The sequence below is a fragment of the Fundulus heteroclitus genome, chromosome 12 (genome assembly GCF_011125445.2).
Source record: "Fundulus heteroclitus isolate FHET01 chromosome 12, MU-UCD_Fhet_4.1, whole genome shotgun sequence".
In the NCBI taxonomy this organism is placed as follows: Eukaryota; Metazoa; Chordata; class Actinopteri; order Cyprinodontiformes; family Fundulidae; genus Fundulus; species Fundulus heteroclitus.
Window position 1 is genome coordinate 31,274,969 of NC_046372.1, and position 12,782 is coordinate 31,287,750.

Consider the following 12,782-nt stretch of genomic DNA (forward strand, 5'->3'; position numbering starts at 1 on the left):
CAGCCCAACATCATTACGTCTCCGACTTATGCAAATGATCTCAACTATACTTGACCCCCCCCCCTTTTTTTTTTATAGTAAAAGCTTATTTTCAGGCTGTGAAAGAAATGGCTCTCGATTCACAAATTTGCCACCACGGTTTTTCTAAAATTTGAGATCTCAGCTGCATGAGTTATCGTCTCATTTTCTTCAATCTGCACACAAAGACCCCAACATTGAGTTTGAACAATCAGTTTTCTATTCAGATTATTTATATAGCACCAATTCACAACAAATATTGTCTTAAGGCACTCTTCACAAAAGTCACTTCAATCCAATCACACAGTCACTGGGAGCAAAGCGGAACCAAATTCAAATGAATTGTGCGCACAAACTAGGTGAATGATGTCGATTCAGTCAGTTGCATAAATTCAGATTTGATCCTATAGTTCTGAAACAATGCAGTCATGATCAGTTTATTATTCAGATTAGTAAAAAAAAGTCTTCCAAGGAAACCCAGCATATTTGGTAAGAAATTACCGCATCCAGTCACAGTCACCCCAGGTTCTTTTCCTGAAAGATGTGGTGCTTTCAAATTGTATGCTTCAGTGACTTCTGTAGTAATAAAGACTCTTGAGACAGAAACTATACTTTAACATATTAAATCTAAAAGGGCAGAGGGATGTTTACAGCTTCAGTACTGGACTCTCATACAAAATGCGAGACGGATAGATTTCTGGATGTGAGGGACAGTGTCCCACTCTCCAGGATTGGTCAGTTCCTCCCATGTGGCCTTTGGTTTACGTGGCATTGTCAGACAAACAGTTTATGCATGCCACAAATCCTTGGTTTTACCAGGGTTTACCTGGTAAGTGCTATTCTCATCCCTGCCTCTGTTAAATCATAATCCATAACAGATTACAGGTGAGTGAATGCTGCTTGTCAAAACTGGATGCAATCTGCTGGGTTTCTTTAAATAGGAAAGTTTTTGACCAATCTGTCTGATTTGATTGAATTTGTAAAGTGCTTTGAGATGATGTGTTGTGAACTGCCGTTATATAGATAAAATTGAATTGACAGGCTTTTATCATATAAACATTGTGCACGCTGGTATTGCGATGATATTTTCTCGATATACTCTGGGTGTAGTCAATCTTTTTCTGAAGTAAACTTTTCAATATTTTAATATATTGTAAAAGGTTACACTGACTAAGCGTTAAACATAGGAGAAGTCTAAAATGAACATACCATTCTTAAAAAGGAGTTTTAAAACACTGAACGTTCTGCCGACCTTCACAGTCTTTTTTTAATTGTCATAAAACACAATAGGGAGCACGCTACTGTTTATTCTGACAGCCTTTATTTAATCTATTTACAAAGAATACAAAACATTTTAGTCAAAGACGTCTTGAGCATAAATCAGACTCAACGTTTCTTGGTTTCAAAGCCAGTCAAACTGAAGCTTGTTCATTTGTGGTGAAGTTTTGTCCACTTGTTTGCTTCTTTCCGTCCTTGCTTCAAACCCTGTTTCAATGAGAGGAGAAAAAAAAAAAGTACATTTGTTCGAGCTTTTAAGACAATTTAAAGACTAAAGGGAAATTCGGGAGTTTTGTGGAGAGGTTAAGAGCTGTTTACACAACTTAAAACTTAAGATCACATTCATAAAAAAAGGGTCAGTTTCAGTGTTATTCTTTGCAATGAACCTGAATAATTAATAAACCTGATGATTACACAAGGAGCCACTTAACAGAATATGATTTTATTCCATTCATCAGCTATTTGGGTTCATCTTGCTTAGACTTTGATTCCTTCAAAGTAACCTGCCCTTGTTTTAAACATAATGGCTCTTATAAGACGGAAAATGTGATTTGTTTTTGCATTTACAGGAAGTTAGGACTCCCAAAACCAAAACTATGTCATTCTTATCATTTGATAATGTTTACTGGTAATATTTTGGGTGATAAAGCAAGTCAAAAAAATAATTGATAAAAACAAGGTGCATATATCAGTAAAAGCTATGACAGGTCATCCAGTAAATGTGTGTCTCACAACAGTGTGTAAACCCCTCACATTTTTTGGAAATATTTTATTAAATAATTTCCTCGGGCAACACTAAAAAAATTTGACTTTGATACAATTTAATGTTGTCAGTGAACAGCTTGCTATAACTGTAAATTTGCACTTCCCTCAAAATAACTTGACACACAGCCATTAATGTCTGAACTGGCAACAAAAGTGAGTACACCCTGAAGAAAAAGTGTCCAAACTGTGCCCAATTAGCCATTCTCCCTCTCTGGTATCATGCGACTCATTAGTGTTACAAGATGTACAAGGTGTGAATGGGGAGCAGGTGCGGTAAATTTGGTGTTATCGCTCTCTCACACCTGATAACTGGAAGTTCAACCTGGCACCACATGGTAAAAAAAACTATCTGAAGATATGGAGGAAAAAAAAAAAAAAAAAAAAAAAAAAAAAAATTACTGTTGCTCTACATAAAGATGGGCGAGGCTATAAGAAAACTGCCAACACCCTGAAATTGGGCTGCAGCACAGTGGCCAAGACATGCAGTGGTTTAACAGGACAGGTTCTGCTCAGAACAGGCTCAGCATCATGTGTAGACGTCTTTTTAAAATAAACGTATGAGTGCTGTCAGCATTGCTGTAGAGGTGGAAGGAGTCAGCCAGTCCGTACTCAGACCATATGCCGCACACTACAAATTGCTCTACATGGCTTCTGTCCCTGAAGGAAGCCTCTTCTAAAGATGATGCACAAGAAGGCCTGCTAACAGTTTGCTGAAGACGAGCAGACAACAGGACATGGATTATTGGTACCATGTTTTGTAGATAAACATATTTGGTCCAGACGGTGTCAAGCGTTAATGTTTTGCCAGCTATTAATGTTTTTTGTGGAGCCGTGACTGCTACTGCTTAGGGAAGTCTTTCTGGATGTATACTGAGATCCAGGAGTGTGCTGTAACAGTAAATGAATATCTTGTCAATGTTGTAGTACTTAGGTATTGAAACCCAACAAAATGGACGCTAACTGGTCCGAATAACCATCTGATTGACAGCAATGCAGAGTAAAACCTATTTAAAATGTCTCAACTTAAACCACAATGACATTTTTGTGATTCAGGTATTTTAGTGTCGCTGTAAGTACTGTTAGGTAAGATATTAACTGCTCACAACCTCTTCATAGAGGACTACGTCCAACTATTTCTTTCAGGTATTTAACATATGCCAACGAAGCTGCATAATGCATGAACCACATTCTGTTAATTAAAAAAAAAACTGTAAATCTCAGTTATATTTCCTAACCGGCCAGTTAGTCTCTCAGGACATACCAGGTAGTATCCTGTGTGATAGCCGCTCATGTACCAGGATATGAGCACGCTGCCCAATGCTTCGTCATCCACCATGTCAGGGCTCATTGGTGGAGGGGGAGGGATCATCTGAGGAACAGAAAGTGATCAGACAGTAGAAATTTTACCGTAAACCCCTGCTGGCCTACATATGTAGCCATGTCCAAATTTACCACCTATTATGCTTAGTTGCAGAATTAATTGGAAGATCCTTTTGCTGTTATGTATATTACTATGTGGTGAATTTGGGCTTTTCCTGCAGGTTTCTTTTTCATTTGCATCTTCATTTCTTAGCTACTTCTCATCAAATAATCCTGACCTATTTGTGCTTAGCCAGTGTTCTTTAAACACTGGTGATTGTGTGTAATTTTTGTCATTAATGAAATTTATATTGTGCTTTTAAACTTAAACCTTACAGGAGGAGCGAAAGGCATCATAGGAGGCCAGGGTGGAGGTACGGATCCATGACCAGCAGACCGTCCGCCTTCCCTCTAGTAGAAAAAATAAAAGACATAGCAATGAAATTTTAAAAGTGACTCAAAAGGAGCACAGCTATTTGTTGACCAAAAATGTTTTAACATATTTAAATAAGCATCATCTTAAATAAAATAAGTCAGGGGTACTTCATTACTTTTAACTACAATCAAATAGTTTCCCCTTTTAAATTAAAGTGTTGGCGAGCCAGTTAAATTTACTGTAATCCAATACTTCCCCAATAACTCAGAGGTTTTTGTTTCTGATCCCTTGTCATTTCTCTCACTTTAATTATTAACTGTTTATGGTTAATTTTAATGTAGCATAGAGACAACTTTCCCCCCGATTTAACCAAATGATAAAAACAAAGCAGTCTGGAACAAAATACATTGTTGCGAAATAAAAAGGATGGAGTTTCTTTAATGGGTGCCACTCCTTACTTGTTTGAAATCGTGCATGGGGGGAGGTCCAGGGGGAAATCCAGGGAAACCAGGAGGCCACATAGAAGGCGGCGGTTTGTGAGATTTGGACCTCTGAGTTTTACCGTGTGGCTGCTGCTTGTGTTGGTTTGGTGTGGTCGACCTGTCGCTCTCTTCTGTGGAAGACTCTTCCACTTTTTCCTGAAAAAAATAAATAAAAATAGTGGATACTATTATATTTACTTTTTCTTAAAGTTGATAATTTGAGAAAAAGATTTAAGGATCTTTCTAAAAATTAAACAAGGTATATACAATATAAAATATCTAAAAACCACAAAAAGAGATACATCATTAACAAATGTAGTTTACAATGCAGGCAGAACACGTGGATGTAAGCTGTGCTTCATAATCAATCTGTTGTTTCCTTAGATTAGCCAGTTTTGTTAATTTTTTGCCAAAGCCAATCTGAAATCTATTGCATTAATCACATACTTTGAAATTCAACACAACACAACACTTAAAATTTGTAGTTGAATTATTTGCAGGCTGAAAGATATGATTCTATGAAACTATCTCAGGATATATTGCTGTCTTGCGTTAGTAAAAGGTAAAACCAAGACAGCTCCTTTCCAGATAATGAATTTACAGTTAAAACGTTTTTTTTCTTTATTTTTATCTACACAAAAACATTTCTGCCTTATCACTCTATTTTACCATCTTAATATGAAATGTCTTTGATACTCTATAAAGAAATATAAAATTATTATTCAATATAAAATTATCACAATAATATTAATGCAATTAAAAATCTGGTTTAATTTAACTGACCCCTTTAGTCATGCTACACATATAGCTTTAACTGATTTTTGCACTACTTTACCTTGGTGGGAGTCGCTGCTTCATCAGCCTCTGAGATCTCTGACAGCAGGTCTTCCAGATTCTGCTCTTCCTCGTTGCCATAACCTGTGTAAACAACCACACAAGTACCTCTCTGGTGGTCTATGGATGAGATGGTGGCTGCATAGAGCTGGCCGTCCTCTGACCAGTAAGCATTGCAAGAGTCCCCAACCTGCCACTGCAACACAAGAAAGAAGTGCAACTTAAACCATAGCGTACTAGTTGTAAGAGTCACTTTATATTGGTCTAAATTTAAGATTACTTACTTAAATCACTAATTAATTTAATCCGAAATGCAGTTTATTCATTTTGATGGGGAAATGGCTTAGTAATAAATGGCTTAATGTAGTATATCTGGACTAAAATTTTATAAATGAGATAGACCAAAATTTCACCACTTTTCTTAGAGGCTTCTAATGTCTTACTAATGTTGTGAATGTTAAAAATCGCTTTAATGTTCTTAGAATTTTGCATGCTACCACCTATGAAAAACGTATGGAAAATTAACAAAAAACACAGAAAACTTAAAAAAAAATAGTGAAGATTTATGTGATTATAAAATGTTGATATGGAAGGGGTAATGTGATGAGAATGATCAACCAACAGGGGTCTTAATTCAAAGTTACAGAGAAAATGAAACTGAACACCTGATGCGGCGGGCTGGTCCAATTTGGTGAAATGTTTTTGCAAGAACTCAAAGTGGTCCTCGGTAGTTTGTATGGAGTCCAGGTGCTTTAAGACCTGGCCATGGTGTGCATGCTACTTATGAGATGGTGTCCTGGGGTCTCTGAACAGGGCATGACTGAGCTCCTGAACAGTCTGACTCTCAGGCCACCTTCAGGAAGTCTGTTCCTGATGGTTTGGTCAGAGACATTCACACCAGAAGTGACGCTAACCCTTGTCAAATGCTTGTCAAATGCTGATTAAAACCCATCTCTCCTCCTGACCTGACCAGATCTTAAAATAGGTTTAACTGAGTCCACATTACACTGTGATTAAAAAGTGTCCCTTTTAATTGATTCCAGCAGTGTATTTATAGAATAAAACTTTTGTTTTTGCAAAGTCCATTAACTCTGAAAAGGGCTGATGCAAACCTGGACGGTCAGGATAGGAACAACCTTTAGGTTTGTGCTCTACATAATTTCCACATGCGGACTCAACATCTGTCTCTGCCGAGTGATAAGCTCTCCTGTAAATGTTGCTACTCCTCCCTCTGCCAGCTCTGTACCTCTTTATCAGGCGGTGCATTGGTACGTTTTCTGCCCTGGTTCTTCTTGTTGTTCTTCCGTTTCTTTCCTGGTTGGGTTTTCTTAGAGTCCTGCGGTTCGTCTTCGCCCTTTAGGGCAGTCTGAGACAAATTGAGAGCAGAACACACCAGCAGTGTAGCAGTAGTCTCTTCCCCCTCATTAACTTACACCAATAAGATACCTCGATTTACCTTGAAGGATGCAACAGCTTTATCGTATGCTTTTATAAGCGCGGTATCATCCCAGATGTCTGAATCATCACTCTGAAAGAGAACGATAACGTTAAAAAGCATATTAAGATATGATGGAGAACTGTTTCCTGTCAAAGGTTTCTGGTTTACTCAAGGGATCGATTCCGACACCAGAAATTGACGCTTCTATGATTCTATGTTTTAGTGAACTTCGTTGTATCCGTGACCGTACGTTAAAGAAATCAACACTTCATAATTTCTATCAGGTGGTCATTTTTATTCCAGTAATTTTTCCTCGTTCTCTTTGTTGCCCAACTTAGCTAAACTCTACGTTGGTTTTCTACCTCCGCGTTTTAGCTCCACTTAAGCCAAATCGACCTGAAAATAGTCCCTGCGGATTGTAAAGGTAGCTTGAGAAATGTTCACAACTCGCCTGTCCATTTCCGCGGGTAAACAACACGTCTTTGCACCCGTTCGCCATATCCAGGCTTCTTGTGTGTGTGTGTGTTAGCTAACGCTAGCTAACGCAGCAACGTGCGTCGGAAATTGTGACGTTCGGCGGAACGTGAGTGTGGCGTATATATCACGCGACGGAGCGGTTGGCGTGGCAACGCGTTGACGCTCGCTATTTCCCCGGAAAACTCCAAGAAAAGGACACGCGCCAGTCTTTGAGACCGCTGCTGTGTTCTTTAGAGTTTCAGTGAGTCGCCATGATTGATTCCTCCGGCGCACAGGTTGTTTTAGCCTCATCCAGCGACGACAATCACCCGCCTGAAAACATCACGGACGGGTGAGCGCTTCGCATGTCTGCGTCGATGTTTTTGTCCAAGATACACAAAAGCGACTGAGAACGCGTCTTAAAGCGCCATACCGATTATCGTGGTGTTTCGTCTTGTCTTCTAGAAACAGCAAGACGTTCTGGATGTCCACCGGGATGTTTCCCCAGGAGTTCGTCATCCGCTTCGCTGAAACAACCAACATTTCCTCCCTGACGGTGGAGAGCTACAACAGTATGAGATGTACCGCTTCTCGTCGCACCACCCTTTGACAGCTGCGTCTGCTTCCGCCTGTTATCGGCTGAATGTATAGCTCTAGATCTACAGTGCATTTCACAAGTATTCATACCTCCCCTTGAATGTTGTTTACGTTTTTGTCACGTTACAACACATGCTCCCTTGTATTTTATTGGGATTGTATGCGATAGATCAACACAGAGTATTGCATGGCTGCGAGGTAGTTAGAAATAAGATACGGTTGCATTGAAAATCTAAAAAGGTATGACAAGCATTTATATTCAGCGCCTTCACTCTACTTCCAGTCCTAAATAAAATCCTGTGCAAGCGATTGCCTTCAGAAGTCACACGAGCAAGTTGTCCCCCTGTGTGTAATGTACTCTCAGTGGAAATGCAGATGTTCTACGAAGGCCTCAGAGATTTGCTAGAGACCATTCGGGGACAGACAGCATCACGACCAAGGGACACAGCAGAGAGGTGTCAGGGATAAAGTGGTGGAGACGTTTTCAGAAGGGTTTCGTTTTAGAATCATACTGCTGGTTTTGAACAAAAAGCGTTGTGCAAAAAAGAAAAAGGAAATGGCACGACACAACGGTGTACAAGGGGATACCCGTCCACCTAAGCTCACAGGATGGGCAGGTTGAGGTTTTATAAGAAAAGTAGCCAAAAGGTCACGCGATAAATCTGGTGTGGCAGCAGAGATCCACGGCAAAGGTTGGGAAACCTGCGGATGACTTTCAGACGTTCATTCCCCAAATCTGTCCTTTATAAACAATGGAAAGATACAGTAATAACTGATGTATTGATTTATTTATTGCAAAGTTGGTAGCACTGGGGTCTTTCTGCATGGAGTTTGCATTTTCTTCCTGTGCAGGCCTGGTTTTGTACCAGGTTCTCTGACCTCCTTCCGCCGTCCAAAAAATGTGACTGTTTGGTTTATTGGCTACGGATGAGTGTGTATCCTGATTCCTGCATGTCTCTATGCTGCCCGTTAATGGTGACCTGTCCAGGATGTACCTCGCCTAAAGAAAATGGATGTATAGAACATGGATGGATGTCCAGGCAGTCCTCTGTATCATGTCATGTATATATAGTTTAACATAAATTATATATAAAAAAAATGCATTTTTGTATGCATAGTCGTATGTTCCGTTTTGTGTCTGTGGATTAATTTACCAAGATACACATAGATGGTTCTTCAAATATCACATCGCAATATGCATTATTTTCTACCTCAGTTGAACTGACATACACCTGCATGCTGAAATTTTATGTTTTATGAAAACATAAAATTTGCTTTAGCCACAGTGTACCACTTCAAAACATTAGTATATTTTCCCCCAGCTACATATCAGCACATTTCTTGGCCTTTAAATGTTGGATTCTCTGTCTTCAGTCAATCCGTTTAATTTTATTTTTTTTTGTTATTATTCTGTTACAGTCAAGCATCTACGGATAGAAAAGAACACCTCACAGAGTGCTGCTCAGTTTGAGCCTGTCACACAGGAAGGTGAGGTGCACTTCTGCTGACATTATCGTCACATTTATATTCAACCCCCCCCCCCAAAAAAAAAAAAAAAAATCCCAATTGAGATTCAACATCTAATGTTCTTCGCAGAGTTTGAACGCACAGAGGGACATCTTCAGGCGAATGCTATTTCTGTAAGTTGCAAGAATATTAATTTAGCAAAAGCCTGTAACTGTGTTAAATGATAAATACTGAAGCTCATTCCGTTATGTTTTTTTTTCCTCTCCTTCAGCTTAATGGCTGCAGTGCGACCCACCTTCGTTTTATCATCGCTGCGGGATATGACCACTTTGTGTCGGTGCACAGAGTCAGCGTGCAAACGTCGTGAACCTAAATTGTGTATTTGTTGTAAATGCAATCCTGATAACCCATTAACACGTGTGTGTGTGTGTGTGTGTAACCGGTGCGTCTGTGTTGCATAGTTTAGGTGAGTCTATTCATTTTAATCTGCAGTAAGAGTCCTGCTAATCTTTTGGCCGCAGTACTAGCGGCAGACAAAAAACATATGGCTTAAAGTTCTGACTCTAATTCCAGGATTAGCTTCAAAACATTTCTACTGTTTTTAGGTTATGTAATGTTGTGGATTCGCTTCTAAAGCTTTGTGTCCCGCATTCAACTGTCCCCGCTCATTTCACGAGCTGATAAGTTGGCGAAGCTTTTCAAATAAAAGGCTTGGATTGTGTTGAATTGCAGACTTCCCCACAAAGGCGCTTTCTCTCTGCGCGAGAGATAGAGTTAATTAACTAATTTTCAGCAGCGGGGGCCTAAATTGGTGTTCGTACTGTGCTCCCACCTGCCTGCCCACCAACACCCCTGGGCAATTCCCCTCCAAAGGGCAGGTTCTGACGTCCCCCCACGGACGCCAGGATTGGTCGCAAATGCTGCTGGCGGCGGCGGGGTTGGGGAACCAGATGGCTTCCCAGCCAACCAGCGAGTGTCCAGAAGCTGCTGGCTTATTTACACAAACTAATCTACCCGACTCTTACTCTTATACCCGTCACACACACACACACACACACACACACACACGCACGCACGCATCCACACATACAGGAACAAAAGCTTGCACACAAACACTTCTCTCTACCTCCATATCTAACCCCAATGCCGTTTCAACTTGTCAGGAGGCAAAGGCTTCGGCGGCATACGAGGACCCTTTGGGACTCCTTCTCCAATTACTTGCTGACTGCGGAGGAGCTTGGGAAATTTGCAAAGGCTGTGTTTGCTAAAGCTCGGTCTGCATGCAAGCCTCAGAGTAAACTAATAAAATATGAAATACGTGCCTGAATAACTAGCCCCCTGATATTTTGGAGCAACTAATTGCTCAGGGATACGGCAGGGTTATAGCACATTTGAGTATGCGAGTGCGCGGTGAGTAATGAGAGCGGGGTAAAAACTGATACAGTGCTATTGACTCATTCATAATTTACCTCTATAAGAGTATTTACTATCATCTTAGAACCGACTGCTGGGTGAGAAATGGATAAAACCCCTCCTTCATGTGGGTAAAAAAAAAAAATTTTTTTTTACACAATCTTTGAAATTATGAATGTTTTATGTTTGCTGGCAGTGAATAAATAAGGCAGAGGTCCTTAATTTGAATGCCGGGCAGGTCTGCGGCAGGCGCCATTCTGGAACTAATGAATTCAGACCTTTTTTTTGTGCTTAACTGTCAGCCGATCAGGAGAATCACAGCAGGATATGAGCGCATCATTATCATGTCACAGCAGCAGACAGGGCCAAGTTATCACCGTGTGTCCTCTGACGGCTGCCCTTCCAATCAACCGGGGACATCTGCCAGGCCAAATGTCCATGCAAAGTGATGCCGATCGTGACCTTTCTGCAAAAAAAACAACAACAACAATAACAAAAAAAAAAATCATGACTCAGAGCTTAACTGGTGCTATCTAATTTGACTCGTGAAATATGACACGAAACGAAGAAATAAAAACAGTCAGGCAAGGATCAGCGTTCAGTAAATGCTTCTGTGAAAATTCTGTTGGCTACTTTGAGGAAAGATACACCCCGCCCACACCTCCCGGCTCTGTTATTTTCTTTCATGCCAAACCAATTTGTGTTATCTCTTCGGTGTGCAGCCCCCCGTCCCATCCCTTCCCCCTTCCCTTCTTGTCACACGCACCAACAATAGGCCTTAATTTGATTTCAGTGTTGATTTGGTCCCATCAGCTCATTTATGACAGAAGCAGAGACGCAATGAGCTGTTGTGCGAGGAAGGGGAGCGCTGCCAAAAGGCAGAAATTTCATAATTAGACGGAGAGGGAAACAATATTCTTATTTAAGTTCCAAGAGTAATGGAGAATGGTAATGAGGGACTGACAAAGAGTGCAGTTGGAGAGAGCTTTGAGTAAGCTGACATTTAGCATTTGCTTGACAAGTTGAGGGTTTTTTTTCCCTCTCTCTCCCTAAATACATTCCCCATGTAGGAGCAGTCTGCAAATGGGTCTGTAGCCCCGTATGTGGTGACTTTTAATAATGTTGGGCAAAATGATGAATTCCTGAACATTATTTTTTAAATATATTGATAATTTAAAATGTTTCATTAGTTTCCTTTTTTTAAAAAAAACATCTGAACAGATTTTTTTTAACAGCTTGAGGACCTAACAAGGGAACAAAACATGGGTTTTGAGGCCCTAGACACTTAATTTAGGACAAAGGGCAAAAATGGCTCTTTGATCATCATCATCATCATAATAATAATTATTATCGTCATCATGACCATGAATATTGATTTAACCAGGATAAGACTGAAGACGGATCAAAGATCTCTTTTACAAGAGTGTCCTGACGACGAGACAGTTAAACAGTTAGGTACAAAACAAAAACAAAACACAGTACAATATCAATATCATCATTAAATAAAACCCCATCTCCTAATTTAAACAGTGGCACATAGATTTTGTTTCTGCTAAATCATTTAGAAGAGCCTTGAACGAATAAAAAGAAACCAGCTCTTTCAAAAGAAGTTCATTCTGAAGCAGATTGTGATACCGATGGTGCTGCAAAATGAAATGCTTTTGTATCAAATTGAGTGCGAACTCTAGGCTCAGTCAATAAAAATAAGTCCTGTGAACGCAGGATAAGGTTGCTGATTCCTGATTTATATCTGTAGAACTGCATCAGAATGCCGGTAAGGGTGTAACCCATTTATTTAATCTTCAGTTTCCAACAAAAACGGAATTAAATTAGATTTCTAGTCATGAATCAGTTAAATAAGTTGATGTTTAAACACACGGTGGAGCAGTTGGCAGCACTGTTGGCTTGCAACATGAAGGTCTTGGGTTCCAATCCCAGGCTGTATTGTGTGATCTTTCTGCTTGGAGTTTGCATGTTGCCCCATACATGCACGTGTTCCCTCCCACAGTCTAAAAAATTACTTGTGTTAAATCGGCTCTCTAAATTGCCCTTAGGGACAATGCGTGATGATTGTTGGTCCTGCTTATCTGTGTTACCGTGTGACGGACTGGCAACCCGTCCAGGATGTTCCCCGCCTCTCGCTTAATGGCTGCATCGGGTCACCTGCAACCCTGCACGGACAAGCGGGTGCAGACGATGGATGGTTAAACGCTGCTCGCCTTGTACTGGTGAGCCCAGAAGAAAAAATAATAATAATCATAGAGCAAGATAAGACCATCAATCAATTAAAGGAAATATC

The 12,782-nt window shown here is 40.2% G+C and overlaps 2 protein-coding genes across 3 annotated transcripts; one reads left to right on the top strand and one right to left on the bottom strand.

Annotated features, from left to right (window-relative positions):
- Positions 1 to 1,317: 1,317 nt before the first annotated feature.
- smn1 (survival of motor neuron 1, telomeric) lies at positions 1,318 to 7,128 on the bottom strand. The gene is made up of 8 exons (XM_012863349.3): positions 7,002 to 7,128; positions 6,569 to 6,640; positions 6,359 to 6,478; positions 5,114 to 5,308; positions 4,255 to 4,434; positions 3,757 to 3,831; positions 3,323 to 3,430; positions 1,318 to 1,503 (listed from the first exon to the last, which is right to left on the bottom strand). The coding sequence occupies exons 1-8, from the start codon at positions 7,047 to 7,049 to the stop codon at positions 1,447 to 1,449; spliced, it is 855 nt and encodes a 284-aa protein (XP_012718803.2). The 5' UTR covers positions 7,050 to 7,128; the 3' UTR covers positions 1,318 to 1,446.
- A 28-nt stretch (positions 7,129 to 7,156) lies between these two features.
- On the top strand, positions 7,157 to 11,072 carry hspb11 (heat shock protein family B (small) member 11). 2 transcript variants are annotated; one of them, XM_012863350.3, is made up of 5 exons: positions 7,157 to 7,358; positions 7,472 to 7,587; positions 9,023 to 9,091; positions 9,200 to 9,243; positions 9,342 to 11,072. In XM_012863350.3, the coding sequence occupies exons 1-5, from the start codon at positions 7,279 to 7,281 to the stop codon at positions 9,435 to 9,437; spliced, it is 405 nt and encodes a 134-aa protein (XP_012718804.2). In that variant the 5' UTR covers positions 7,157 to 7,278; the 3' UTR covers positions 9,438 to 11,072. The 2 variants fall into 2 exon arrangements, with proteins under 2 accessions (XP_012718804.2, XP_012718805.2); XM_012863351.3 differs by having other exon boundaries at positions 7,162 to 7,358; positions 7,472 to 7,578.
- Positions 11,073 to 12,782: the final 1,710 nt, after the last annotated feature.

What these genes read in the sequence shown, in the direction of transcription:
- smn1 (XM_012863349.3), bottom strand. Translation starts at nt 7,049, where the DNA reads ATGGCGAACGGGTGCAAAGACGTGTTGTTTACCCGCGGAAATGGACAG. An exon ending in TGATGCCTTTCGCTCCTCCT is followed by an intron (nt 3,431 to 3,756) that starts GTAAGGTTTAAG and finishes TCTGTTCCTCAG; the next exon opens with ATGATCCCTCCCCCTCCACC. An exon ending in ATCACACAGGATACTACCTG is followed by an intron (nt 1,504 to 3,322) that starts GTATGTCCTGAG and finishes TCATTGAAACAG; the next exon opens with GGTTTGAAGCAAGGACGGAA.
- hspb11 (XM_012863350.3), top strand. Translation starts at nt 7,279, where the DNA reads ATGATTGATTCCTCCGGCGCACAGGTTGTTTTAGCCTCATCCAGCGAC. An exon ending in CCTGAAAACATCACGGACGG is followed by an intron (nt 7,359 to 7,471) that starts GTGAGCGCTTCG and finishes CTTGTCTTCTAG; the next exon opens with AAACAGCAAGACGTTCTGGA. An exon ending in TTCAGGCGAATGCTATTTCT is followed by an intron (nt 9,244 to 9,341) that starts GTAAGTTGCAAG and finishes CCTCTCCTTCAG; the next exon opens with CTTAATGGCTGCAGTGCGAC.